The 14,171-nt window shown below is 41.6% G+C and overlaps 1 protein-coding gene across 7 annotated transcripts in view; it reads left to right on the forward strand.

Moving 5' to 3' along the window:
* WEE2 (WEE1 homolog 2) overlaps nt 1–13,104 on the forward strand; it is a 24,070-nt gene extending 10,966 nt beyond the window's left edge. For 5 of the 7 annotated variants that reach the window (XM_019515430.1, XM_019515437.1, XM_019515433.1 and 2 more), the window contains exons 4-12: nt 322–373; nt 3,799–3,971; nt 4,983–5,104; nt 6,415–6,561; nt 8,406–8,510; nt 8,919–9,004; nt 10,288–10,458; nt 10,558–10,700; nt 11,725–13,104. In XM_019515430.1, coding sequence (XP_019370975.1) covers nt 322–373; nt 3,799–3,971; nt 4,983–5,104; nt 6,415–6,561; nt 8,406–8,510; nt 8,919–9,004; nt 10,288–10,458; nt 10,558–10,700; nt 11,725–11,884 — 1,159 coding nt within the window. In that variant the 3' untranslated portion in view covers nt 11,885–13,104. The remainder of the gene's footprint in view (nt 1–321; nt 374–3,798; nt 3,972–4,982; nt 5,105–6,414; nt 6,562–8,405; nt 8,511–8,918; nt 9,005–10,287; nt 10,459–10,557; nt 10,701–11,724) is intronic. The other 2 variants (XM_019515435.1, XM_019515436.1) reach the window with 2 other exon arrangements.
* The last annotated feature ends 1,067 nt before the right edge of the window (nt 13,105–14,171 follow it).

Raw genomic sequence — 14,171 nt, forward strand, 5'->3', positions numbered from 1 at the left:
GCATACACAGCAGCAAATTGCATGTCTGTACTTCTGTGCCAGTACTTCATCCTTTCTGTCCCTGTTAAAGCTGCAATGGTGGCAGATGCTCTTTCTATGATGGATAGAATACAGAAGCTGGAAGGTGGAGTTTATCAGATCATAAACAAAGATTTCTTAGCCCCAGATTTCATACTGTTTCCTAAGCAGGAGGGTTTTTGGCTTACAAAGCATCTCCTATGCTTTTTCAAAATGATTCTATTTTGAAGATGTGAAATCTAAGGTTGCGACTGTTGGGAAGTGCATTCACACTCACTTGTGAATAAACTTTTATCATTTTAGGGGAGATCCCAGCTTAAGAGGTGCCAAGGTAGAGCAAGGGCTGTCTGCCAAGGTGAGTGTCTCTTGTACCAGCAGCTATACAGACAAAAATTGCCAAGGTGTAATTCAACTCATTAAAGTAGGTAGAAAGCATTTATACTGTGGAAAATTGATTGATTCCTAAGCCCAAAGGAACTTTTATATTTGGACAGATCTGGAATTTTCACATATCTAGAATATCTGTAGGTTAGCATTTCATACCAAAGAAGATAATGTAATGGCCTTGGCCCATGTCGCTCACTCGAAGTAGCAAAAGCAGTATTTAAAGTTAGTCTTCCTATCCCATGTCCCTGGAAAAAATAAATTATAGTTACGCTGCTTTGGATCATTGGTCAATATGCTGACCAATGTGAATGGAACTATAAGGCTCCAAATTGCTAACTATTAGTACGTGAACTTAGATTTTCTTTTGCTGTGATTATTAACACTTTTCTGGGCATCTTTACACATGCTCAGAAGGGGGAGTTAATTAGAGCAGCTTTCAGGAGCTGCTCCAATTAAAGCACCTGCAGTGTGTCATGTATTCAGCATCCTGGGTGCTTTAGTTAAAGCTTTGTAACTATTCAGTGTCCTGGGTACCATTTTGAATCATGGGGACACTGAATACACGAGGCTGCTAATTAGCAGGCATCGGAGTAGACACCTGGCATGTATGTAGGTGCTCTATATGAAAGTAAATACAAATTGTTGTCTGCTGCAGCATTTTTTCTAAATGTTACCGGTACCATTTGAAACAAGAGAGCAAATACTTTATATTACTAAGATTTGAGCTTAGCCTCTTCTCTGTGGGAGGGGGGGAAAAAAAGGCTTTCTGTCCTGGGCCTTGGCAAGTAAGTACAAAGGATGTTCCTAATAGGTTGAAGATGCTTTGAATAATACTTCACTGAATCTGGTCTTGCACATGGACACCTTGTATTGCCTCAACTTGTTCACCTGTAGTGGCAGCTTAAGTAACTTGGTGAACGGAGTCTCTGGTAGATGAGAGAAGAACCTGAACCCCTTCTTACTAAGTGACACTTTCTTTTCCTATTATTATTACTACACATGAATTTAGAGGCCAAGTATACTAACTGACATAATGAGCAGGGTGTCTAGAACTTCAGCTTCCACCAGCTCAGAATCTGTCTTGGAGATTTTCACTTCAGCTTTAATAACCTTGGGCTTGTTCTATACATACATTTAACTAACATAACTATGTTGGCTTGGGGGTAGGGAAGGAACACGCCCCAAGCAATGTGGCTACAAGACTGCAAGATCCTTAATGTGGACTTGCTAATATTGATGAGAGGACGGTGTCAGTATAACTTTTTTGGTTCTGGGAACTGGTTCTAGCTTTATGACCATTCTTTCGTTCAGTGAAAGATGGGTCTTCTCTGGGTCAGGGAAGGAGATGTACTAGAATAGTTCTACAGTTTGAACTAAGTGTAGATAAGACTATTACTTTTTGCTATACTCTTTTTCTTTTCTTTTTTTTGTTGATTGTCACTTAATTGCTTAGTCTTTCCCTCTCGTCTTGTCTTGTTTTTAAAGCCAGAATGTTTAATGGAGTGCTTAAGGGGAAATACCTCCATTCAGACTGGGCAAAAATGTTAGCTCCTCCTCTTAGTGCAGTTTAGGATTAATGTAATTATCCACTACAGCCTGCGAGTGAACAGTCACAAGTATAGTCCCATGAAAACCTGTGTTTCCTTAATTGCTATGAGGAATGGAGAAGTGGTGCTCTCTACCTGTGAACGCCAGTACTGCAAACACACTGACAGTTGGTCCTGTTATCTTTTATCTTCAAAGCATGACAAATAAAGGGGTGTAATGATGCTGTATGTCCTGCTCCTACATGGTGGCATCAAGGACTTCTATGTATTATTCAAAGCTTCATTTTGGAAAGCTGGATAATTTATCAGTCTGGTATCAAGTTGGTGTCATATTATCAAGTCAAGCAGTTCTCCATGCCAGGAGTAAATGTATATTCTGCGTGTGTATACATACATATTTTTATTAAGCAGACATGTAAAAAGTCCTAACCATGGGCATGTAGGGCTTTGTGGGCTCATTATAGATACAGCCTTGCAATCTATAGCATCCTTGTAGTGATTGGCCTTTAGGCTTAATAGTCTGCTACATCTTAATTGTCTTGTGGACCACCTCTTCTTCTGCTGAAATTCTTATAATATTCTTTGTGGTAACCAGAGGAGTTGCTTGTTTTACTGTCACATTTGGTTCCATCTGGAAGGGGAAAGGAGGAGGGAGGAACACTTGCTTTCCATGTTCTTTGCCTCATGTTTATCTCCTTTTCCCACTACTTGGTTGTTTTGCTGCTGCTTTTCACCTTGCATCCTTAAATCATCCTCTTGTGACTGGGCACTTCCTGTTTTCTCTCATTTTTGTGTATTGCTAGCCTGAAGAAGGGCACTTGTAACATCTCTCCTAACTATGTATTGGTCCAATAAAAGATATCACTGGAAAAAAAAAAAAACTCCCTTGCTTTTTGCACTATTGTGATTTAAAACAAACCTCAAACTCTAGAAATGTGGACAAGCAGTACTGTGAATGCTTTAGCCTTCCAAAGATAAACAGCAAATGCTCAGAAGAATACTGAAGGGCTATGTAGACTGAAGTGTGAACTGCTCCTGGAGTACAATAAACCTGATGAAAGACTTCTTATGCAGTTTAAGGGCATACTTACTATGCAAGAGACTAGGATTATTTCCTAAATCTAAACCATAAATTAATGCTGTCTGTCAAACCAGAGCTGGACAAGAAATACTCCTGTAATCAATACAATCAAAACTGTTACAATAGTGCAGGTAGATAAACCCTCCTGCACATACTCCTGACTTTGCCCCGTCTAGACTGGTATGTCTTGACCCACCCTGCAGGGGTATGTCCGTCCCCCCAGTTTTGGAAGGACAAAAGCTAATGGTTCTTAATCCTATCAGATATTCAGGGATTCCTCATTGTTACAAATAATTGATGAAGCTGAATAACTTCAACCCTTTCCATTGCTGCTTCAGAAAAGTGTCCCTCAGCTGCAGTCTTAGAAACTGACAACTGCCCAGATAAAAAATATATAACTGGTGTTGTTTAAGTGTATGATGCAGGACCCAAAGGCACGCAGCCAGCTAGAATACTATTCCCAACTTCTTGTCAGTGCTATATAACTCATTACCAGAGTCCAGGGAAAAAGAAAATCCTGGTTCCTTTGTCCTTGGTCTATATAAGGCTGTAATCGGAGGAGAGATGGCAATTTATAAAGGTGGAAGGAGGGCATTACAACAAAATAGGTAATGATCAACATGTTTGGCTGAGAATACACAGAAATGAAGAGGCTTCTGACTTGACGCTGCCTGAACTCAGGATGGACTTTGAACTAACCTCAGCGTATGTCCGATTCCTCCTTTCTCTTGTAGATTCGTTTTGTTTTTTTGTTCTCTTTCCTAGAGATTACCCTTGAAAGCAAGCAACATGGTTTCCCGTTACAAGAAGGAATTTCTGGAGCTGGAAAAAATTGGGGTAGGAGAATTTGGCTCTGTCTACAAGTGCATCAAACGGCTTGATGGTTGTATCTATGCTATCAAGCGCTCAAAGAAGCCTCTGGCAGGATCCTCAGATGAGTGAGTATACTATGATGATGGGAAAAGGAGATCCTATGTTCCTCAGGGTATTCCAATTGAATGTAAGTCTTGCTTCTGAATGTTTGAGAGAGTGAACATGTTTAAGTTACGTAAGTTGAATCTATTTCTAACATTTGGGAGGTAGAAAGATATGGAATATAAGTTCACAATTGGAAAGCTTCTAGAAAAGGAAAGAGGCCATATGAACTGACTTCTCTCATCACATTGCACGCTGGCTCACCAGTCCCTTGCAGTCATTTGGCAAGAATAGTACCCCCTGCTCCTAACACCTGAGAGGTGAAATTTTGACACATTCAAAAGCTTGGGGGTCTCTGGCTTGTGCAAGTTTTGTCTAAAAGGAGTTCTTGGCAGTTCTGCAGTGTTTTTTTTCATTAGCCAGTAGGGGTAGTGGAGAGACCTCTACTATAGATAACTACCTCCCCCACCTTCCCATTCAGTGACAAAACTTCCATATCACAGCAGTGCACCCTAACTTATGGGTGGTGAGTAGTGGCTGGTAGAAGACTTGATCCTTTCTGCACCCTCTGGAGTAAGTCAAAGTAACAAGTATTAGACATCGCCATCTGTCGAACACTTTGCACTATTGTGTAGAGCCTCCCTAAACAGAACCATTCAATTACTAGCAGAAGGTGAGTGCTTCATCAGATGAAGTGAGCAGGAGCTCATGAAAGCTTATGCATTTCTGATTCAGCGTATAAGGTGCATCTCAACCTTGCTTTTTGCATGACTTCAGACTATCATGCAAGTATAATCTCTAATCAAGTCTCAAGAATTTTTTTTCTTTTGGTGGTCTTTTCCAAAGGACTGGCTTCAGAGTTGATGCCACTTTATAAGCTGAAAAAAGGCTGGTACTTCCTGGCCATTATAGTTTGGGAGCTAAAAGTACCTTCTGCCTTGTGGGGGAGAGACCAGGTTTTGCATGATCATTGGTGAGGCCCTGAGAAGTCATTTCTAAAGCACTAGAGACCCACTGTTTCTATGTTCCTCTAGGCAAATGGCATTGCGGGAAGTCTATGCCCATGCCGTGCTTGGACACCACCCCCATGTGGTACGTTACTACTCTGCTTGGGCAGAAGACGATCACATGATCATCCAAAATGAACACTGCAATGGTAAGAATTTAACTTCTACTGAGGTAGATGCCAGAATGACGAGTCACCCTTTTTCATGTTTAAAGGGGTTAAACACCTTTTTCTTTCTTATAAGAGAAGAACACTTGGGTCAGGTTTTGGTTGATCTATAATTCTATAGACCACATGTAGCATTAAGCCTTAATGATTAAGGTGAATCTAAAAAGCTATGTTCCATATTGTTGCTTTTGGTGGGAATGGTAAAAACTAGCATATATGATTATGGTACATTAAAACAGGTTTGCCTTCTCAAGTGTTTGTTTTTAAATGCTTACTAACTTCAGGATTCTTAAAAATACCCCTTGTTTTGAGCTGTAGCTGGTCTGGGAATGCAGTCCTGAGGCAACTGCTCTTTTGAGGCTTATGTTAAAGTTGGATATTCTGAATAGCAGTAGTGTTTGGCTTTTTTTAAGAACTGCTAATCTGCTGTATTAGTGGGACATGCACTGTCAGCAAGCACATTTCTTCCCCCAGTGAATAGTTCAGTGCATTACAGACAAAACTACAAGGGAAGGTAAGACTAGTAAACAGTCCTGTTAGTAGGAGTTTAAGGAGTAGTTGGCAGAGCATGGGAGAGCCTATACCTAGCCACTTTGAAAAGCACTATTGCAACCCTACAGCTTGGTTAAGCTTAATAGTTCCTGAGGCCTGGGCCTGTAGTGATCAGTGAGTGACAACTCACTGATAAGACCTCGACACTGTGGGAGGGGAGGGAGCTGAAAATGCAGCAGCAGAATATCAATGTATAGGCTGAACCCTGCCTGGCAGTGATCTTCATTTAAAATATTTTACATATGCTAGTGCAGATCAATAAAACAGTTCTGCAGCTATGTTCATGAGGTAGCATTTCACCATCCCTTCTATTGCTGGATGTAGCTTCAGTTTCCTTGCTCCATCATCTACTGCTCTCATAGGCAGATCTTATAGCAGTGAGAGAGTTGCAGGATCATAAATCATGTTGCAAGTGAGCAGTGAAGACTGCCCCGTTTACATGCTTGCACTAGGACTCCAGCCTACCTTTTTAATATCCTTGCAAATGGGGAGTAGGATAGAAGAGATGGAGAAACCATCTTTTCTTACCCCATCCCCTTGGGCAATGGAAAGTGTCAGATCAGTTTTGGAAACCAGACTCTTATTGCTAAAGTGGGTAATTTGGCCAAGGCTGGTTAGTCTCTATCTTCAAAGTCGCTTGGCATTGGGCATAATGAACTCAAGAGGTCCAGATAACATGGATCAAATATCTCGCTTCACTGGAAAAAGCACTTGGGTCAAAGCTTGAATATTTCCATTAGGTGGAAGTCTTCAAGATGTGCTGCTGGAAAAAGCAAAAACTGGACAATATTTTCAAGAAGCAGAGCTGAAAGAAATTCTGTTGCAAGTCTCGATGGGGCTAAAGTACATACATAGCTCTGGCCTGGTACACTTGGACATCAAACCTAGTAAGTACAACTCTTGCCCTCTCCTCAGACTTCTCATGCCTGTATCCATTGATCTGTGTAGTGCAGCTGAGGTGGGGTGTCAGGTGATAGTCTTCCTAGTCTTTAGACAGGCCAGATATGTTCAGATAGACAACTTTAATTATTGCAATTTAAATTTCTATGCAAGATATTCTAGTCTCAAGTATATGCAATTTAAATCTTCTAAATACCAAGTGCACAAAACCCAAGCTTCATTATGCCTAAAACTGTACAGTTATAACTCAGAACTGAGTTTCAGTGTGCTGTTCTTAAAGAGCAAGGAGATACAGGAACAATTTGCTACTCAGTAGCAAAACTAATGGGTTCTGGCTAGTGCTGCTTCTATCCACTGAAGTGAGCATTTGTGAAACGTGTTTCAACAGTGCGGATTATAACTTGATGAGGTTTTGCCAGTCAGCTCCTAATATGAAGGCTTCAAAAATGATTTGGTCACTAGACAGCTTGGAGAGGTGATTCTACAATGCTCACCCAGGCAAAAATGTTTGACAATGGTTGTATTCTCTGCCAAGGACAGAGTCCCTGGCATGAAAGCTGCATTGTTGTACAAGTGTGTGAAGTTACCCTCACCAATAAGTATCATTGAAAATCCCTGCCAAATCTTTGAGCAAAGGAAAAAAACAAAATAAGAGCTCATGAGAGAGAGTGAAGTTGAGTTGGTGGATTTTGGATTATATGGGATGGTATAAAATTTCTGAATTGCCAAAGCTTTGTTACACTTAGGATGTATTAACTTCACTTGTTGTGAGCATCCTTGCATTCCAGCAGTAAAGTACATGTTTGGTATTGTGCTAATTGCTATGGTATCAGAACAAAGTTAGGAGTTTTTTTTTTGTGGGGAGGAGCATCTCCAGATTGTACCAAGTAACAGGTGTTCAGTTTATTGTTTTGACTGCTTCACAGAAATACCAGCACAGTTTGCTAGTTCCTGGGCCCAGCCCTGACACTAGCCAGAGTTTTTGGAATCGGCTCCAATGCAGTCCTGGGGCTGGAGCTGGCAATTGTTTGATTTCCCTGCCCCCCGCCTTGGTCCCGAGCCTGGCACCACAGCAGAGTCTCAGGAGGCTCCAATCCACCCACCCCAGCTGAAAAAGCCCAAACCAAATTCCCTATGCTCACTTCCCCTCCCCCCTGTCTCCCATTCTGAAGACAGTGCTTTGAGCAGGACTGAGCTGTGTTGCCCCAGCCCTGCTTCTGGCACCACAGACAGATGCTGATGAAGGTGTTCCACTTTGAAGTGTCTTCATCTGAACCCTCATGCAATGAAGGTTGTGTTTGGTGATGGCTGTAGAGACCTTTCTAGAGGCTAGATTGGACAGAACTTGTCACTTCTCTGCGCCTATTGTGATTTGGACTGAATGGCTTCTGGGATTAGAGGATCTAGTAGGAGAAACAGATGCACCCAGCACATCAAAGAAGGGTGAGGGGTGCTCAGGACTCCCCAGCATTAATGCAGTAGCTAACTGAGAACTCTTTTCTGGAATGACTAACCTGTTCAAAGGTTAAAAGTATGCAGGAAGATGAAGTTTTTATTGTTTTGGGATTTCTTAGTTGAGACACTACTGTGGTTGACACACTTTTCTTGGCTTTTTTAACAAAACTCTTTGGGTGCATAGCTTAGTCCAAAAGCAGGCTACCCTGTGGCAGCAGATCACTTCTGCTATATGTGGCTGAGCAACTTCATCTTTGACAAGCTGCTAGTGTTAATACTGGACAGAGTAGAATTTTAGATGCCTTCCAGAGCATGTCAATAAGGCTAGTCAAGTTCATATGCTGTGCTCTAGAATCTGTAAACCTTGATCTTGCAGGTAACATTTTCATCTGTCACAAGCTGACTGAATCATCAACTGCCAATCAGGAAGACAGTGATGGTGAAGATGATGGTTTCTCTTCTAATGTGGTATATAAAATTGGTGGGTTTAATCTGACTTGTGGACTGTTGAAACTGAAAGTAGGCTAATTCTAAACATGGCCCTTAAGATGATGATTAATGGATACTTAATGGCTATAGGAATGTTGCTTAGTCTTGACCTGCAAAGCTGATGGCTGTGGTATAGTCCTGAATGCATGAAGTGGAGACTGGTGCTTCTTGTTTATTAAATGGGGGCTGTGATGAATCCAGAAAACTTTCTTTGCTTGGGTTTTAAAATCAGATCCCAAACCCAACTATCTGGGGTACAGTGAAGAGGCGGACATACTTCTTCAGTCTTCTAGTTGTTCTGTTGGCACCTTGCAGCTCCTTACAAAGAACAGACTTTTCCAAGGAAAATGAATCTGTGGGCTGTCAACTGGCTTTCTAGTTATGTTTGTCTTTCTATTAGGTGACCTTGGCCATGTAACATCAATTACTAATCCTCAAGTGGAGGAAGGAGACAGCCGGTTTCTGGCCAGTGAGATTTTGCAAGAGGTACAGCTGCCACGTGAAAGTGGTAGTGGATGGTGGGGAATGGGAGCCATATGAAATGGGATGGTTGCATTGGACTATTGGCTCTCTTGCTGTAAAGAATAACATGAAGCTATATGATGCTTTGTAAATGTTGCAATACTCCTGGGTGCCTCTAGGTAGTCTCCGGTGAAGCAACTATTCGTAACTGTGTAGGATGAGATGGGTAAAAGTAATCTACAGTTCCTTGTAGATGGAACTAGAATTGCATCTAAAGTGTCCTTGTACTAGAGTCACTAATACCCTAACAAATTCACTATACCAGTAATGTGTTCAACCACAGGGCTGCAGTACCCTAGGGTGCCTTGAGATCCTTTCAGGGGTGCCACAGGATGGGGATTCCAAATAGATTTCATAAACATTCTGACACATTTTGCTCTGAGTTCTTTGCAACAGAAGAACTGTTCCTATTTATTTTTCTGCACTCAAAAAATGAGTGAGAACTAGGAGCTAGTCTTTCCCAAGGCATGCCTAGAGCCTATTGAGGGGTGCCTTGAGCCTAAAAAAAGTTGAGAACTACTGCCCTACTCAGTGCATACCACTGCCCACACCTCCATGTCTCTGGAGGGTCTGCTCTAATTTTTAGTGGCCAAACTGAGGCTGATCTGTCAGGCAAACCAAAGGGCACCATCTCTTTACAAAACTGAAAAGAGAACCAGCCTGTAGAGTTGTCTCCAAATTTTCTGAGCCAACAGATCACTGTCAACTTGCACCTGTATCAAAACTCCTTTAACTAAAAATGTTGGTAGATAAGCAATCTGCTGACTCTTTCAGTGGCTTTGACGCAGTTTTGGACCTGCCCCATTATGGTTATTCATATCTTTTATTCCTGAATCCAACGAAAGCATGACAGGTTGATCTGTTTTAATTCAAGTGAACAAATAGGCCAAGCTATCCAGCAGTAGTCACTACTACACTGAGGGCTAGAGGCATAGATTCACTAGGGAGTCTGCTAGCCATCTTGATATCACTTCCTCAGATAAAGCCTGTAAGTTCTTTTAAGATTTGGAAGACACATCTGTGTACAACTTGTCAATACTAATTAATATGGTAAAATGAAAGCTTCTCATATTGCCATTTCCCCCACTTCAACGCTTTATTCAAAAGCAGTAATGGGTGGGATAGTGAAGGTAGCTCCATATATGTATATTTTAGGAAATACTACCCTTAATTTTAGCTTACCAAAGTATTATATGATTGTGCTAAATCCTGGATTGTATGGGTGATCTGCTATTTTCTGTCCACAGCAATATTGCTATCTGCCAAAAGCAGATATCTTTGCCCTTGCCTTAACAATAGCTCTGGCAGCAGGGGCTGAACCCCTACCTTGCAATGATACCATGTGGCACCACATCCGGAAAGGCAACCTTCCATTAATCCCTCAGAAGGTCTCACGTGTCTTTCTTGAACTGCTCAAGGTGAGTGCTTCCAGATGTAATATGAAGGAGGGAGATGCTGCCAAGTAGCAGCTGGTAATGAAAAACCGTAAACCTGAACTCCTTCACTTCCTGTCCTAGCTCATGATTCACCCTGACCCAGTTACAAGGCCATCTGCCACAGCTCTTACTAAGCATCCAGTTCTCCGTCCCTCTCTTGGAAAAGCTGCGCAGCTCCAGAAGCAGCTAAACGTGGAGAAGTTTAAAACTGCCATGCTGGAAAGGTATGGGCCTTTGGCCTAAAGGGGGAGGGCCACCCCTAAACAGTACAAGGAACCTCTTGTCTTACTATCATAACAGTTATTGCCTCTTTAAGTTTGAGGTGGTGATATCCAAGACCAACCATTTGTAAATCTAATGAGTCTAATTACTGGGTGCACAGGTACAGGGAGGAGGTTTGTAGGATATGGCTGTAATTTACCAGTAGCATTAAGGAAGCAGCAATTCAGCACAGTAATGAAGCTACAAGTGATTATTCGCCTAAAGTCAAGCAACTTGCTGACCTACACCCTGTCTACTTGGGAGGAAGCTGTCGTCTACAGTAATGAATTGATGACAGGGTGAGAAATCAATGCTGAACTGGTAGCATGGCCCAGCCCAGGGGCAAGTACTAACTGCAAGTACAGATCCCATTTCTCTTGTCCCCTTTCAGTTGCTACTGATCCCAGCAGCATTCTGCTAAGGCTGTAGTTGTAGAATCAGGTCAGCTGTGACTCATACGCCATTCATCTTAAAACAATACCACTGCCTTTTCCCCCTCCCCACTCCCAAGCTAAGCTGCTCCTCCTCACTACAGGCAAAAGAAGGTATGCACATTCTGGAAATGGGGACGACTACAGTATAAGTAGCTTCCACAAATGGAATCTAGTGCTTGGAGTTCTGACTAGATTAATGCAGGGATAGGGAAACATGCTTATTATGTCACAGGATTATTCCAACCTGCTAACCTCCAAGTGTCTGAATAGAAAAGGAAATGAAATGGGAGACACTTGGTATTAATGATGACAGACTGAGAAATCCAGTTTAGTATGGAACATGAGAACAGGTGGCAAAAACCTAACTTCTTTAGGGGTAGAAGCTTTAAGTTGTGCTGTAAGTTAATGCTCAGGACAAAGAGCAGAATTCTGCCAGGGTATTGTTTTTGGGGGTTTTTTGGTCATTTGTTTCCTATGATAGCCATATATAACTAACCTTAACTTGCCTTTGTAGCTGTGCCACAATGGGATTTCTCTCTCTCCTTTTTCTTAGGGAACTGAGAGCAGCACGTCTTGCTCAGACCTTCAGGAAGGAGCAATCTTTAGGATGTGCCAGACTAAAAGAGTGTGAAACTGCCTCCAGAGAGAAAAACAAACGCTTGGTGGGAGGGAAGAATTGTCGCTCGCTCAGTTTTACATGGGGAGGTTATTAAAAACCTCCGTGTGACTGCTTAGGTTACTGAACATTGCTATGAAAGCAGAAGGTCCACATGAACAAATGCACCCTGCTAACACTCCTGTAGTATTTCTGCTGACCCCATTGCTCACGGGAGACTTATGCTGTCATGGTTGGGAAGTGACCAGTTTGTTTCCTTCTGTGCGCAACTTAATTGCAATGCCTGCAGTCTTGTCTCTCTTGAACTAGTTGCTTCTGGTACAAGTGGGTATCTTGATTTGTATTCTAGACCTGTAAGGCTCTGAGATTCCAGAGCAAACAATAGAAATTCCCTGCTGCTTACGTTCCATAGCCTCCTATGTCCAGCAAAACTATCTCAAAAGACCTTTCTTGTGGCCTAGTACTTGGAGGGCCAAAATATCACTGTAAATGGGTATTGGTTGTGTAAGTAGGAGAAAGCATCTTGAGCTCTGGGTGAACAATAAACATGGCCTGTTGGAGCTGAGGGGGTTCAGCATACTACCCAGTCAAAGTATGTTTTTAGGTTGGAGACAAACTTGTCCCTAAAAAGTTCAGAGGGACTAGGGATCTGTTTGGAATGAAATAAGTGGCATTCCACTGAGGGGAGAAAGGCAAGGCAACACAATGTATTTTAGTTTCAGCTGAACTAGGGCTACTTTTCCTGCAGAACTTAAAGAAACTTTTTTTTTTTCTTTGCACAAAGTTTAAGTACTGCACAGTTTGGTTGCCAGCCCTAGGAATCTCATCTTTGTTCTTATTTGTGAGGGTTTCTAGACCAATATGGAACAGCTGGTATACATTTTTAATGTTGCAATGGGTGGGGGTCTCTAGCCACTTTCCCTTCTGCTGAGTTAAAACAACTGCCTAACTGCAAGGCTTGGATTTTCAACTAAGAGGAGAGGAAAATGCAAATAAATTTAGAATCTTCAGGTTTGGGAACTGTGCATGTACAGTGTCTAAATTATTAAAAATAAAATTTAATCTCATCCCCTTTAAGTGTAACTTCCTCATATTTCTTACTAGATATCTTCCTGTCCAAGTCTCAGGGAGTTCGAGCACTGACTAGGGCAGTAGAATATGGAAAAGAAAATTCTTAGCCCTCAACAATTTTAACTACTTTTGGATCTTTATGGAATTTTAAAACCTAATGCTGTTTGGCAGCCAGAAGTGAATATAAGCTGTTGAGTCCTTGCCCCTTCATTCTGGAAGTGGAACATGCAAATAAAGACTTCTTTTAATCTTTCCTTTTATTGAAGACAATGGTGTTTGGATTTTTTTTGTGGGACAACTTAAGAAAAATTGGTCAGGCAAAGTACTAAAAGCTTAAAAGTGTGTTGAGCATGAGATGGCAGTATTTCTTAGCTCAAATCCTCTCTAGTAATTTACTTCTCATTCATTAGATTGCATACATGAAGAAAAGACTTGATCTTCTTCCATGTTCCAGGCCAAAAAAATACCCCTTTCAATTGCTCACTGACACCTGGCATCTGTGATTGCAGCCTCAGTATTGAGGGAGAAGAGCATAGAACTGAATGAAATCAGAGCTAATCAACTAACCCCAAGATTATAAGCAATCTTAGTGAATAGTTTCCCAAGGGAAGTACTCAAGAGCAGGTTCAAGCTTGATGTAGGGGGGCCTGTTAGGGCTCTCAGGCTCTAGAATGGGCTCCCAAGGGAGGTGGTGCTCTCCCCTACCTTGGGGGTCTTCAAGAGGGGGTTGGATAGATATCTGTCTGGAGTATTATGATCCCAGCACTCATTCCTTCCAACCCTAGAAACTATAAGAATTGGGCATATTTTTACTAGCTTGTTCAGAAAGCTGGCATCTCCTTAAAGTTAAAATTGTTTTTGATTTACAGTGCTCCGTATTGGTGGAGCACACTAAAATCAAAGCTTAGCCTGAAGTACCTAATCTCTATTTTAAAAATGAGACAAATAGGTAAAGAAGAGTTTGTAGTGAGGGAGGGGATTTGTGTTCTCTCTTACCAGATCTATTAAAGCTGCCCATATTTATTGGTTTCAAAAAAGCATGGTCAAGAGGAGGGCCTTGAATAAAATGATTTAAAGTTGATGTAGCAGAGTTCCACTTCTTTCTTTCCTCTCCTTGCCCCAGAAGGAAAAAAAAATACCCTGTATTGTTTTATATGTACTTGACAGTTGTGCTGCTACAACCCTGTGCAGTTCAACAAGGAATCCATACAAAAGAAAGAGAAGCTCAGTAAACTACTGAGAGAGGACGGTTCTAAAGTTGTTACCCTGTAGTTACCCATAATAGTACAGTGGCTTAGAAACTTGATAACCAA

This window comes from Gavialis gangeticus, unplaced genomic scaffold (genome assembly GCF_001723915.1).
Source record: "Gavialis gangeticus isolate Ggan-Ray unplaced genomic scaffold, GavGan_comp1, whole genome shotgun sequence".
In the NCBI taxonomy this organism is placed as follows: domain Eukaryota; kingdom Metazoa; phylum Chordata; order Crocodylia; family Gavialidae; genus Gavialis; species Gavialis gangeticus.